This window comes from Dendrobium catenatum, unplaced genomic scaffold (assembly GCF_001605985.2).
Source record: "Dendrobium catenatum unplaced genomic scaffold, ASM160598v2 fragScaff_scaffold_716, whole genome shotgun sequence".
In the NCBI taxonomy this organism is placed as follows: Eukaryota; Viridiplantae; Streptophyta; class Magnoliopsida; order Asparagales; family Orchidaceae; genus Dendrobium; species Dendrobium catenatum.
In genome coordinates, this window is record NW_021319178.1 from 2,863,893 (window position 1) to 2,877,844 (window position 13,952).

A 13,952-nucleotide genomic window follows, 5' to 3' on the forward strand; every position below is an offset into this window, starting at 1 on the left:
AGGGGGGGGGGGGGGAATAGTAAGGAGGGGGGGATGTAGTGTTTGGGGAGGGGTTTTGGGATGATATGAGGGAGCCATTTTGGGTTTAGGGTTTTTTATGCTTTGGAGGCTTACTCTTAGTTTTCTTCTTGTATTCTCTAGAGCTTTTGTGGGAGATCTTGTCCTTCTCGAAATGGACTAAATTTTATCTTGCTTTCCTTTGGATCTTATATGCAAAAGTTATTGCTCTTCATCTCATTTCATTTGTGATTGTTTTCTTTGGTTTTGGTGAAGATATCCTTCTCTTTTGAGGGACATTTGGGCAAAAACGAGTTTGTGCAACCCTAAGGCGTATCAAATTGCTACAGTTGTATTCTTCAATCTCAAACCATCACATATCTTCCTCAAATGCAACTGAATAACTTTGGACAAAACTTTCAAATATTCAACATTAGTACTACTCATGATTGCATCTCTTCCTTTTTGCATCAAGGAGAAAGAGTCATGTTTCTAATTCTGGTAGGCATATTCGGGATGTTTTCTTTCTGGCTTTATGGAATATTTATAATGATAGAAACATGTTATTTCAAGATAAAGGGACATCAAAGGACATTTGGTATAATATCATTTTGTTTTCATATTTTTGGATTTACTCTTGTAAGACAAGAAAAGCAGAGACTATTGAAGATTATACAACAAATCTTGGGCTCCTCCCAAACAATGCTAAGAATCTTATTATCAAAAATATGAAACTTTTTTGTCCTTACTATAACCAAGAATTTGTGTTCTTGTGTATTCTTTCCTTGTGCCGTTTTTTTTTTTTTTTGTTTAATGAGAAGGCTTTGGTCCAATTTTTTTCCCTTAAAAAATACACAAGATAAGCACTTCCCCTCTCATTCCATAAAGTGTACATTATTAGAAGCCAAATCCTATTGTAGAACTCTTATAACATGATTGCTCACCCTCTCAAGCAAGGCAACTCCATTATGCCATTGCTACCAAAGCTTCGAACCATTTTTCATATAGCCAAAACCACACAAACATTATGCCACATCAGTTCTACCCTAGGGTTTATGAGCTAGGAAGTCCTGGGTCAATCACTACAGGAAAATAACTCATTACCGACAGAATTTCCGGCGGATTTTCGACGGAAGAATTTCTGGCGGATTTTTTGACGGATTTCGGACGGATTATTTATAAACATTTCCGTCAAATTTTCAAACAGATTTTCCGGCGGATATTTTTCCGACCGATTTTCCGACGGATTATTTAAATCTCTGGAAATATAATTTATTTGTAATTTAATTCATTAATAATTTTATAGTTTATTTTAAGTAATTATTATTTTAATAATTTAATAACATATTTTAATTAATTATTAATTAACTAATTTAATTTTATTATCAATTAAATTGATAAACATGAATAAATAAGTTTTAATTTAAATATTCTGTCATTTTAATATAAATAAAAAAAAACTTAACCTTTTAAACAATTTTGCATGAATGGTGCATTGATCGGACTGACGAGCGCCCGTGCGAGCGGGGGAGAAATCTGTCGGAAAATTTCAAAATCCGCCGGAAACTTTAAAATTTTTCGCCAGAAAGACACAACTTTCCTGTAGTGAATCCTCAGACTTATTAAGCCAATTTATATACCTATTGCAGTATGTAGTAGGTTAGGCGATCAATATATGGTGTCTTTGTGAGTTTGGCATTAAAGGCACTTCGTAGCATGGTTGATATAATCTTTAGTCAAGTTGGACCAATGTTGATATATTCATGTGCTTGCACTCAAACATTATGGTTTAAAAAATAAATCGATAGCTAGAGAAAGATAAAGAGGCCTAGGACCAAGTATGTTAGTACCCCAATTTTCAAATGAACGATTTACTATTGTAAGTTATAGTAGTTAGGCGATCAATGTAGGGTCTCTGCATGATTTTGACGTTGAAGGCACATAGCATTGTTGATATAGTATTTACCATGTTGGACCAATGTGTATATATTATTTTATGTGCTTGGTTTATAAAATGTGATATTGGTTCATTACTTAAACTACTAAGCAGACATATATACCTTTATGAACTATGCTATCAAATCATGTTGAATCCACAAGATTAGCTTTGTCATTGGGTTTGTTGAGCTAAAATAACTTGACCAATTCAACCCTTGAGCTAATTGAATTGAGAGGCATTTGGATGCCTTTAGAGTTGTTAAACTAGTGAAAACTTGAATGTGTGTAATTTATTGTAAGAGCTTATCACATCCGCATGGTTAGTTTTACTCTTAGGTTTGTGAACTCAAGAGAATCATAGCTTATCTCTCTGAACTTAATGAGCCAATGAAAATATAACTTGAATTTGATTGTGAGATTCTTCTATATATCATGACCTTGTCCATAAGTTTGTTGGTCAGGATATAGCTATTGACCTCAATACTAGTGTTAGGGTTGAGTCAACTGCTCATAGTTAGTTTTATTCTTAGGTTTGTGAACTCAAGAGTATTATTACCTTATTATAGTGTAGGCTTGATTTGCTTAATTATAAAGATTTAATAGTTTTCTTGATTGTCCGAATATGTTTTTTTTTTTTTTTTTTTTTATAAAAGAGGTTGTAGACACTCTCCGTAATTAAGACAATAAAATTTTAAGAAAATTCTTGTTTACATCTACTTCCTAATGCCTTAGAACTCTTCTTATGGATTCCTTGCAAGATCAAAGTGCTTTCTTTTGGGCCATACTCATAATAAGAGTTCCTCTGTTGCTTCAAGTAAATTTCTAGCAACTGGTTCTCTAAATAGTGCCTTGGGCGCTCCTATAGCAAGCAGAGCGGCCATCTTGGTGTTCTAGTAAAAGTTTTTTCATTCCATTTCATCTACTTCATCTTTCAGTTTTCAGCATCACATCATTATGCAATATAAAAAACGTTAACCAGAAGGGGAAAACAGATTAGATAACATTAGGCTAGCACTGTCATAGAAAAATACACAATTAGATGCTCAACCATTATTCTCTAACTAGAAGCTATGCAAATTATCATTTTGTATGGATAGCCAAAAGAATTTGTATTACATAGGTATGAAGTAAAACCAAGCACATTTGAAGGAACAGCTGATATGAAAAATAGTTAACTCACCTTGTCTGCTCGTTTCTTTCTGTGTTTGTGCCTCTCTCTCGTTTTTCCCTCTAGAAAAGTCAAAAGCAAAAGAGGCATTTTTTAGATATTACTTGAGAACTTCAGCAACAAAAACTGGCATTGAACTGAAAGAGTGAAAGTATCACCACAAATTAAGATAACTAGCTTAATCCACAAACAACAAGTAATAACTAAAAGGGCCAAGAAAAATAAAAACCTACCTTTTCCCTCTCGGCTATCCGAATGCTCGAGAGATTTCTTATCTCTTCTCCTCTTTTTTCGCTCCTTATCCTCCTCTTTTCTAGTTTTCTTCTCTTTCTCGTCGTCTCTCTTCTTAAATTTCCTAGCCCGGTCCTTGTCATCTGAAAGAGAAGAACGAAAACGAATAACAGGATTAACAGAAGACGGATCGTTTAGCTACCCCGTTCCTACTTACCGTCGATCGAAGTTGAAAGAGAAGATCGCCGCTTTCTGGACTTTCGCTCGCTGCCCATTTTCTTACCGGTAAAAATTCGGAAGGAAATGGAGATCTGTAACTATGGACTTTGGAGTGGGAAATTACACTTTCAACCCTAGGTCTGTTTGGAACGAAAAATTATTTGGTGCGAACTGGGGAGGTAACTCTATGTCCAGAATAAAATGTCATCATATGACAACCTCATGATCCGGAAAAATTATTGTGTCCGGATTCGATATTGAGCATACCGAGTGATATCGAGCACGGTACCTAGCGCATAGTGACGTGATATTTTTTAATTAGTTTCTGGATGCGTTTGGTGCCCGGACACAATAATTACTCCATGATACGACTCAATTAAAACTTAATATTTAGCATGTGCTTTCCAACTTATTGTGCCACCCGACGACCCGATCTGAGCCACACAAAATTGAAAAGAAATACGCCAATTTGGCAGATTTTTTTGCCACCTGAGACAGAATTTCTTCTCAAAAAAGATCAGAGAAGGAAAAGAGAGTAGGCTATAAGATGGAAAATGATTTGAAGGACTTTGAATCATGCGAGGAGATGGAAGTCGTTTCAAAAGAGACGCAAAACGACCATGAAGCTTACCACAGCAAATTGCGGGAGATAAGTCGGGGATAATATTCGTAAATTTTAAACTCCCAAAAGGTTTTACTATTTTTCATTTGAAAATGTTGAGATTTAAATGGTTTATGGTGTATCGTTTTTTTTTTTTTTTTTTTTTTTTTTTGCTCCTTTGAATTTATATTGCTCTACACATGTATAGATGCAAGTTTGGATTATGTGTGCAAGTCTAGATAAAAAACATAATGTGATATGTATTATTATTGTGTATTATCGCTTTGATGTATCGCTGTGTACTTATGTGTTCCGCTTTTATGTGCAGCTTTTGTATATCCCTGTGTACAGCTTTTGTGTATCTCTGTGTACCACTTTTGTATACCTCTGTGTACCACTACTATTTTTGTTTTATAATTATTTAGCTTTTCTCCTGTTTTTGTTTTATAATTATTTAGCTATTTTCTTTCATATTTCTAATCCTCTGATTTATCCTATAAGATTTATTTTAGCGTATCTTAATTAAAATTTAGCTAGACTTTTTTTTATAAAAATCATATTTATTTTAAGATGGAAATAATACATGTAATGCACCGTCTCAAAATAAATATAATTATAATAAATTTGTACTATTTTGTTTAGATATTTTATAGCACAAAAAGTTAATGAATATCCTAGTATATCCTTGCTCTAGTAAGTCATATTGGTTGACCATGAAGATAGAAAGAGGAGAAAATTGAAATTATGAGATCGGATTTGCGGCCGAGTGGTCGACGGAAGATATTCCTCCCATCTCACCTGGGCTTTAAAGGGATTGTCGATTTATAAATTTATAAATAAAGTTTTATAAGATGGGATATACAACTGCATTGTCGATTTAAAGGGATTTATATTATGTCTTCAATTAATAACAAGCACATTAATGTAATTCAACACTATTTCTTTAGATTTAAATATCTAATTATCTTAAATATTAAAATCTATTACAAAACATTTTTTTAGAATTTAACATGATTTAATATTAATCATACCAAATAATTTTCAGTATTTAATAATTTCAAAATTTAATAAATTTGAATTTACAGGATTTATTAAATTCCACTAAATTAAATAAAATCCAACACCAAACAGCCCAAGGACTTGTAAAACCCTTGGAAACCCTCCTGCTGCACTCTTCGGGCCGAGCTGCTTCTTCGAAGAGAGATGTCTGTCTATTTCACCTCGGTTTACTTCTCGCACCGAAGCCTAATGTCCTTGGTAAGCCCCTTATCCCCTCTCTTCCTTCTACCTTTGCACATCTATTAGCTACTGTTGACCATATCCCGGGGATTAATCTATAGAGGGAGCAGCAAACAAAATGGAGTCGCAAGTCAGCCCGTAATCTTTCTTCTTGCCGAAGTTTTTGCGTTAGAGCAGGACCTAAGAGGATACTTTTTGATAACGATAGCAGAAGAGCATTGCAGGCCGGGATTGATAAGCTCGCAGATGCCGTCTCTGTTACTTTGGGACCCAAAGGTATATCTTTTATCCTCTCTTGTCATCAAACTCTTTTTTTTTCATAATTGAGGGATGTAATTTAAATTGTTTCAAATCATCTCAGGTCATCTGTTGGTTTCGGGATTTTCGGTAGCATGAGATTTTTTATTTTTTTTTTCATTTTGTTGCCATCTTCACATAATTACCAAAATAACAGAGAGATAGAAAAGTGGAATCTTGGGCTGCTCACCCACTTGATTTTTGTTGAAATCACCAAATGTGGAATATTGACTGTAGTTTTGTTGATGATCAGTGATAGACCCAGCTTAATTGAGAATGTGATCTCAGTGAAAAATTGGCAAGAAGAGAGAGATAGAAAAGTCAACATAAAATGGTAAAAGATTAATGGGGCCGGCACTTTTACTTCCACCGATTCCTACAAGCTTCATACACAGTAGGAAGAAGGAATTAATACACAGTAAAAGGAAATTTTGTTCGTGAAGGAAATTGGGATTCGTAATATCATATAACCTTAACCAATGAAGAAGACAAACAGCCCCTCTTATATGGGAAAAACAACAAACACAAACTTAAAAGTCACCACTAGGATTTAAGTAGAATGCTAACATGGTTTGTGTTGGTCAAAATTGAACCATGCTCGAATATATGCGAAGTTGGTTTGAGGTACCATGGACACCTGTTTGGAATGTAGACTTTTATCATGATCACTTGTTGGAAACTTTCATTGTGCGTGATGTAATGTATTAGTTAATGGAGATCAATGAGGTAGTTTCTTTCTCTGATATAATATTACAACAAAAAAGAAAAATTTTCCAAGAACAATGCAATAATATCTTACTTTTTTGTTATGAGCATTTTGGATATCATCTTTGATTTTGTCACCACAATACTCCTAATTTCCTACTTGATGCATTTGCCTGGGAGCTTTATGTTCATTAAATTGAAGATCAGCAGGTTCTACATAATAAAGCCTATTGTTAAAAATAAAATATGAAAAATCCTCTATATACTCATGTGCATGCATAGGGTGGTAGGTATATCACTAATGTTTTTCTTCATATACTATTCGCCAGTATGACCATACAGGGAAATTAGACTAAACTTGGAAGATCCTCATAGCATTGGTGTCTCATAGTACACATGCTTAACAATCCTTTTATAAATTTTTTTCATCATAATTAGATGCCATGTTGATGAATGGCAATGTTGACTTCAGAGGATGTTCCCATAATGATTGGTTTTTTTTCTTTCTCATTAATATATTTCACTTTATTGATTGATTCCGCCGATCACAACGTACTTATGCTAGATTGGCCCTGTATTGTACTTAGTTCACGGAGTGTTTCTACGAGTAAATGATATCTTTTGCTGCAAAAGAGTAGTGATTTATACCATCTCTTTATATAACTATTCCAGATCAGTAAACTTTATCAGTCCTTATAAGCAGGCCGGAATGTGGTTCTTGATGAAAAGGATATACCTAAAGTTATTAATGATGGGGTCACCATTGCCAGGGCTATTGAACTCTCTGATGCTTTTGAAAATACTGGTGCAATGCTAATCCAAGAGGTATTATTTTCTTAATATTTTTTTTCCTTGAATTTTATATAATTTATGGTGTATGAACAAGTTATATTCTTCCCCTTTTTCTTGCGCATCATTTAGTCAGGTCGCATGCAAGACTAATGATTCTGCTGGTGATGGAACCACCACTGCAATTATTTTAGCTCGAGAAATTATCAAATTAGGGTTATTAGCAATTTCCTGTGGTTCTAACCCAGTGTCCTTGAAAAAAGGGATTGATAAAGCTGTCAGTGAAGTGGTTCAAATATTGAGGAGTAAGTCCATTCCTATTAGGGGTAAGGAGGATGTAAAAGGTATCATATCTCTTTTGCAGAACTGAGCAGGTATAAATGATAGCTTTAAGTAATACTTTCATGAACTATCATTCTTTTTTTTTTTTCAGCTGTTGCGTCTATCTCTGCTGGTAATGATGAGTTCATTGGTAACCTGATTGCAGAGGCTATTGAACGGATTGGGCATGATGGTGTTATTTCAATTGAATCATCTTCATGCCTTGATACTTTTATTGAAATTCAAGATGGAATGAAGGTAATTGACAAAATCTGATTGACCTTGTTTTGTTATATTTGTAATTACCACTTCATGTCTAATGTACAGGTAGACAAGGGGTTTTTGTCTCCACACTTTATTACGAACCAAGATAAATCACTTGTGGAACTTCAGAATGCTAAAATTCTTGTAACTGATCAGAAAGTTACAAATGTCAAGGATATTATCCCTTTGTTAGAAAAAGCCACTCAGTTAAGTGTTCCGTTGTTAATAATTGCTGAGGACATCTCAAGTGAAGTTTTGGCTACTTTGGTTCTTAATAAGATGAGGGGAATAATCAATGTTGCTGCTATCAAGTGTCCTGGATTTGGTGATGGAAAGAAAGCTATTCTACAAGACATTGCACTTATGACAGGTATGCTTACCTAATTCTTTTTTTATATTTTTATTTTTTAGAAAATTAATTTCCTTGTTGACATATTTCGAAATATTATGTTTTCAAGAGAATCAAAATTCTTTGATTATTATAAATCCACTAGATGGTTTATTTGAAGTTTTCATTGGTTTGTCTTAGTGTTCAAGGATAACCATAAACTTCTGCTCCATTGAGTAATGTTGAACTTTTGGTTTTAGATGTAGGAGCCAACTTATTTTATTTCAAATATTTAGAGGCATTTACAGCTTTGGAGAAAAGTGTGACGTTTGGACTACATGTGAAACTTCATAAGAATGTTTGTTGTTATTTTTTGTGCTGTTATCTAGTATTACGTTGTTGCCTCTAAATATTTTCATGTTGTTGCTTTGAGGAATCTTTCTGATGTAGGACTTAAATGCTTAGGCAATGTTAAATAAGAAGTTGCAGGTTTTTAGATGAGAGCAATATTAAGTATTAAACTTGTAGCGATTTGAACAAATAAACAATGAAAGAAAACGAGAGGGGTGAAACTAGCTTAGGCCAAATCACACAACTAGAAGTTAAGATCACAAAATAATCAATTAGTTTCTTTGGGCTCTAGTGGCGTCTAGAGATTTGGGAGAGATAGATCCTCCTCTCAAATAGAGGATCAGTTGTATCTTGGTATTTTTTGTTTCTATTTCATCAAATAATACAAATTATCTATTTTTTCGTGGTTTTGTGTAGATTTTTGTAGAGAATTCTCGCTATTTTCCGAAGATTGATAGGAAATACTTGAGATCTACAAGTGTTTCCTATCACATTTGCAATTAATGTCTCCTTGAATGAAATGCTTTTCCTTGTCTTTTTTCTAAATTTTGAAAATCTTTGGATAAGATACTTCATCTCCCTTTCTATATTTTTAAATCTTAAAATAGGAGAAAATGTCATTTCACTACGAACCCTTCCCATGTCCCATTACTTTTTCATTTCTTTGTTCACTGTCTTTCGTTAATTGCAAATCTAAAGAAATTTATGCCATGCTTTGGATATCATAATTCAAATAAGTAATCAAAAAGGAAAATAATTAAGAAGGTTATGATAGTTTTAAAAATAATTTGAAAAGAATTGATGGACCATTATCTTTAGCTTCATTGAAATTATGTTCTCTTTTTGGATTAGTTGCTTTTACTCATTTTAAATACTTGGAAGAGACACTTTCGAGCCCTTTTTAAAATTTTAAATGTAAAAAATAATAGTGAACATCATTTCAAAATGAAGCATTCCTATGACCCATCTACACTTTCATTTTATCTCTCCAATTTCAATTGCTATATATTATGTAGATGGGTGTGATTGGTGATTAAAAGAAATATGTAGCATGTCGTTTATCAAGTTAATCTTTTGTGCAATTTAGCGTTCTTAGATATTTGGAAGTTGCATGCCTCTCTAAATCTTAATTTATTTCACACTTGATCCTGAACACTGAATTGTTGAGAATAGGTGCTGATTTTCTTGCCCGTGATTTGGGATTGGTGCTTGAGCGTGTCACTTCAGACCAGCTTGGCATTGCACAAAAGGTGATAATAACAGCAAATTCAACAACTATTGTTGCTGACCCAATAATGAGGGATGAGATTCAAGCAAGAATATCTCAAATAAAGAAAGATTTGGCTGACACGGATAATTCTTATCAAGCAAAGAAGCTTTCTGAAAGGATTGCAAAACTCTCTAAAGGTTTAGCTATCATCAAGGTATTATCTTTATTTTTTTTGCATGTTTTGAATTATTTCTTCGTTAGAAAAACCTTAATATTTATTTTTTTTCATGTTTAGAAGACCTAGCTCGTTGCTCTTTGAATTTCAAAACAGTTGCAACATTGAAAATCTTTATTGTATAACACAAAATCCTCCCACTTAATATGGTTTGAACTTACTCTGTCTTAAATGGATGATGGAATTGCCATGCTTTTTAGGTTATTATTGTCTGGTGGAAAATACTTGTTTTAAATAGTATTATAGGAAAGTTTTATGTGTGCATGATTTTATCTTTTTAATTGAGGATATCTTCTGCTTTATTACTTGCCTATTGTATTCATCATAAGTATTATTTTCTATTAATAAATGATATACATAATCCCCCCTCTCCTCCTTTCATTTTAATCCACCCATGCCCACTTGTTGTATTTGTCACTCACTAATTTGCCTGTGCTGTGGACACTGACTTGTCATTTTGTACCAATTAAAGGTGGAAAACTTAAACATCTTGATGCATCTCTTTCGATTTGTCACACACCTTCAAATTTCTATATGGAAGGCATCCAATTATGCTATTCTTACTCGGCGCTTAACAATCTTTAACTGTCCGTTGCACCGGTTGTTATATTTGAAGATATTACAATTGAAATTGTGGGACTTCCTTCATTACATACATCATTGTGGTCATGATGGTCATAGCTATGGTGGTACGATTGATTGCCTCGTTTCTATGGAAGCAAATCCTTTTATTTCTTATTTTCATTACAACCATACTAATCATCCTTCTGATTGGTGCTAGGAGAAAATTGCCTACCCTGTATTTCTCAGCATACCTTAAACTCCTCTCTTATGATTGTTGTTACTTCCACCCCGAATGCTTCTTCTAGATGTTGACTTTATCCATGAGGATTATGACCATCTCCTTGAGCACTGTGAGACGTATGTTTCTGCTTCTCATGTTATTTCCTTATCTAGTTGTGGTGCGTTTGTTGTTGTTGTTGTTTTTTTTTTTGTGCATCCTAGATTATTTTCTTGGTTGCCTCATTATATTTGACAATTTATCACCACTTACTTTCTTCGCTTAACATGTCCTCTCTCCCAATTGTTCTTGTTGTTGACGGCGTTTCCTCTCGTATTTCTAGAAAAGTTTCTGCCTCTCTTTCTAAAGGCCAATCAATTCTAGATATATTACTGTTGGGGGTGAGATGAGGAGGAGTAAACACCACATTGACGAAACAAGCAAGAAAGTTAAAGTTGCGGAAAAGTAAAGTATATCAGGATTTAACGTGGAAAAACCCAAAATGAGGAAAAATTTACGGAGGCACACCACACCAAGAAATCTACTAGGAAAATTGGGAGAAATAAGTACATGTATCTCTTCTCTATCACTCTCTCTCCTTGCTTCTCTTTTCATATGCACCATTCTTAGTGTCTACATACTCAAAATACAAGAGAAAATCAAGTAAAATAATCCCAAGGGACGCAAACCTTCAGAAAAGCGATAAAGAAACTGTTCAATCCATCTCGCAGTGCTGCGACGCTCAAGCCTCTGTCTTGCACCATTGCGGCGCCATATCTAGGCAACTGCGATGCTTTGCTCTATGTCGTTCAACGCTGTGGCGCTCAGGAACACAGTGTCGGGGCGCTCAGATATGCAGCGCCGGATTGTTGCACGGAAAAAAAAAAATTCTGTTGCAAAGCACGCGAACCTAAGAAGGGGGGTAAACCCCCACACCCCCCAGCGAACATGATAAGCTTTGAGGTCCGAGACAACAAAACAACCAGATTGATCAACACAATCATATTCCACGCAACAATTACATGTTCTTAAATTTCTTAGAAATTTATTTTTCAATATGTATCAAACTCGCACTCAAAATTGCTCTTTAAACTTTTATTATTCTTAATATGCATTTCTTGAGGAAGATGATTAGTGTAAATGTCAAAGTTGGGGTATTTTCGACCTAATGTATTATCCAGTTTCTCTTTGGACTAGACTGGATCAACTCAAACAACCACAACTCGATTCCCCTTACCCATCGACTCTCATACCCCTTATAACCTCAAATTATGGCATGTACTTTGAGTGCCAAATGAGTATCAAGCAAGCAAGTGGGGAAAGGAGAGTGACTCCGAACAAGAAAGTGAGGAGATATCATGATCGAAGTTCCGAGCGGGAAACCGATTGGAGGTAGAGTTAACCGACATCATCTCCCTAGGGCGTGGACATGCGAATATTAGAGAAAAACTTCCATGTAAGAACCCAAACTCTTAATTATCGAGATATTGTCTACTTTGGCCTAAGAGCCTCATGGCTTAAGTATGGGAGACTGTGAAACTCCTTAAGTAAAGAAGCTAAACTCTTAAACATCGAAGCGCCTTTTGATATAATGGCTGAAATTTCTTTAAAAAACTCGGCAATTAAGCGTGTTCATCCTAGAGCAATTCTGGGATGAATGACCTACTGGGAAGTTACACCAATAGGACAAAACCGTGAGGCTCTTAGGCCAAAGCGTACAATATCTCGATAATTAAGAGTTTGGGCTGTTACAAATGGTATTAGAGCAATACACCAGCAGAAAGATGAGAACTAAGTGTCATACATGACAAAGTGATACGCAATGGGAGCCACCTTTTGAACTCTATGTGGGATAAAGTGCTATATAATGGGAGCCACCACTTAAACTTATGGGGGTCACTTCTAGAATTCTATCTACCTAGTGGATGCTTCTGGGATAAAGATGCTGATGATGACGTAAGTTATTTAAGTGGGGGAGATTGTAAAATCCCTTAAGTAAAAGAAGTTAAACTCTTAAACATCGAGACGCCTTTTAGTTTAATGGCTGAAATTTCATTAAGAAACTCGGTAGTTAAGCGTGCTCATCCTAGAGCAATTCTGGGATGGGTGACCTACTGGGAAGTTATACCAACAAGACAAAACCGTGAGACACTTAGACTAAAACAGATAATATCTCAATAGTTAAGAGTTTGAGCTGATATATTTCAGCCTTGCTGTGAAAGCTGTTTTTCCTTCCAGGTTCGTCCGGACGAAATTGGATCGTCCGGGATGATTGGTACAGGTTGTAAAGGAATTTCTGGACAGAGAAGTTCGTCCCAGGACGAACTGGGGTTCGTCTGGACGAAATTTTTCCAGAGAGCAACTCGTCCAGGTACGATTACTATACACGTCTGAACGAATTTTGTCCAGAGGGCAAATCGTCTCGGGACGATTTGCGATCGTCCGGGACGATCTGGTTGGATATATATGGAAATGAGATCTTTTGAAGAGAGAGAAAAGGGCAGGAGAGAGAAAACCGAAGGAAAAAGAAAGAAAAGTGATTTTTGGGAGACTTCTGTCCGTAGCTGCAGTTGAGAAAGTTGACCGACTCGAGGTAAGACACATTCCGCCTTTCTCAATTTTTAGAAATGAGATTTTTGACGACTTTTCTGTTTCGAATTGCGAATATTTGGTTTCGTTTTGCACTGATAAAGATTTTACCGTGTAACTTTTGGATGTTTTTGAGATGATAATTGTGCACGTTTTGAGTATTTTCTGGAATATTTTTACCGGGTATTTTGAATTCTGCGGGGTTTTGATCGAATAACAATTTATCTGGATGTCTGAAATTTCTGTCTCAGTACAATGAAAGTCTTAGAATGATGTTGTGTACTATATGTGGTAATGTGGTAAATTTCTGAATCTGTGAAATTTTGTGGAAATTTTGTATACTGCCGTTATGCCGCTGACGATTTTTCTGACGAAATCTGATTTTCTTATTTGAATGATTTGATGTGTTGTGATATTAGAAGGGAGTTATAAGGGGCCAGAATCCTTTGAGATTCTGTCAGTGTCAGGGAAATCTGAGAAATCTGAAAATAAGTTCTGTTCTGAAAATTCTGTATATCTGTTCTATTCTGGTGCTATAAGCATAACGGGACACATAAGGGGCCAGAATCCGTCGAGATTCTGTCAGTGTCAGGGAAGGGAGGCATAAGAGGCCAGAATCCGTTGAGATTCTGTCAGGGTCCGGGAATCTGATATGTGAAATGTGATATCTGAAATGTGATTTTATCTGA

The 13,952-nt window shown here is 35.0% G+C and overlaps 2 protein-coding genes across 6 annotated transcripts in view; one reads left to right on the top strand and one right to left on the bottom strand.

The window, feature by feature from the left end:
* Positions 1-3,731, bottom strand: part of LOC110096556 (style cell-cycle inhibitor 1-A) — a 9,831-nt gene extending 6,100 nt beyond the window's left edge. Inside the window, exons 1-3 of the mRNA XM_020822576.2 lie at positions 3,552-3,731; positions 3,337-3,477; positions 3,116-3,165 (exon numbers count right to left, since the gene is read on the bottom strand). Coding sequence (XP_020678235.1) covers positions 3,116-3,165; positions 3,337-3,477; positions 3,552-3,609 — 249 coding nt within the window. The 5' untranslated portion in view covers positions 3,610-3,731. The remainder of the gene's footprint in view (positions 1-3,115; positions 3,166-3,336; positions 3,478-3,551) is intronic.
* A 1,552-nt stretch (positions 3,732-5,283) lies between these two features.
* Positions 5,284-13,952, top strand: part of LOC110096574 (ruBisCO large subunit-binding protein subunit alpha) — a 13,184-nt gene continuing 4,515 nt past the window's right edge. For 2 of the 5 annotated variants that reach the window (XR_003701180.1, XM_020822597.2), the window contains exons 1-7: positions 5,284-5,411; positions 5,495-5,669; positions 7,099-7,220; positions 7,321-7,528; positions 7,618-7,763; positions 7,833-8,139; positions 9,622-9,872. Coding sequence is in view for 4 of the 5 variants with exons in the window: in XM_020822597.2 (XP_020678256.1) it covers positions 5,358-5,411; positions 5,495-5,669; positions 7,099-7,220; positions 7,321-7,528; positions 7,618-7,763; positions 7,833-8,139; positions 9,622-9,872 (1,263 nt within the window). In the remaining variant the exon portion in view is untranslated. Of the gene's footprint in view, positions 5,412-5,494; positions 5,670-7,067; positions 7,221-7,320; positions 7,529-7,617; positions 7,764-7,832; positions 8,140-9,621; positions 9,873-13,952 lie in introns of all 5 variants that reach the window. The other 3 variants (XM_020822607.2, XM_020822603.2, XM_028696026.1) reach the window with 3 other exon arrangements.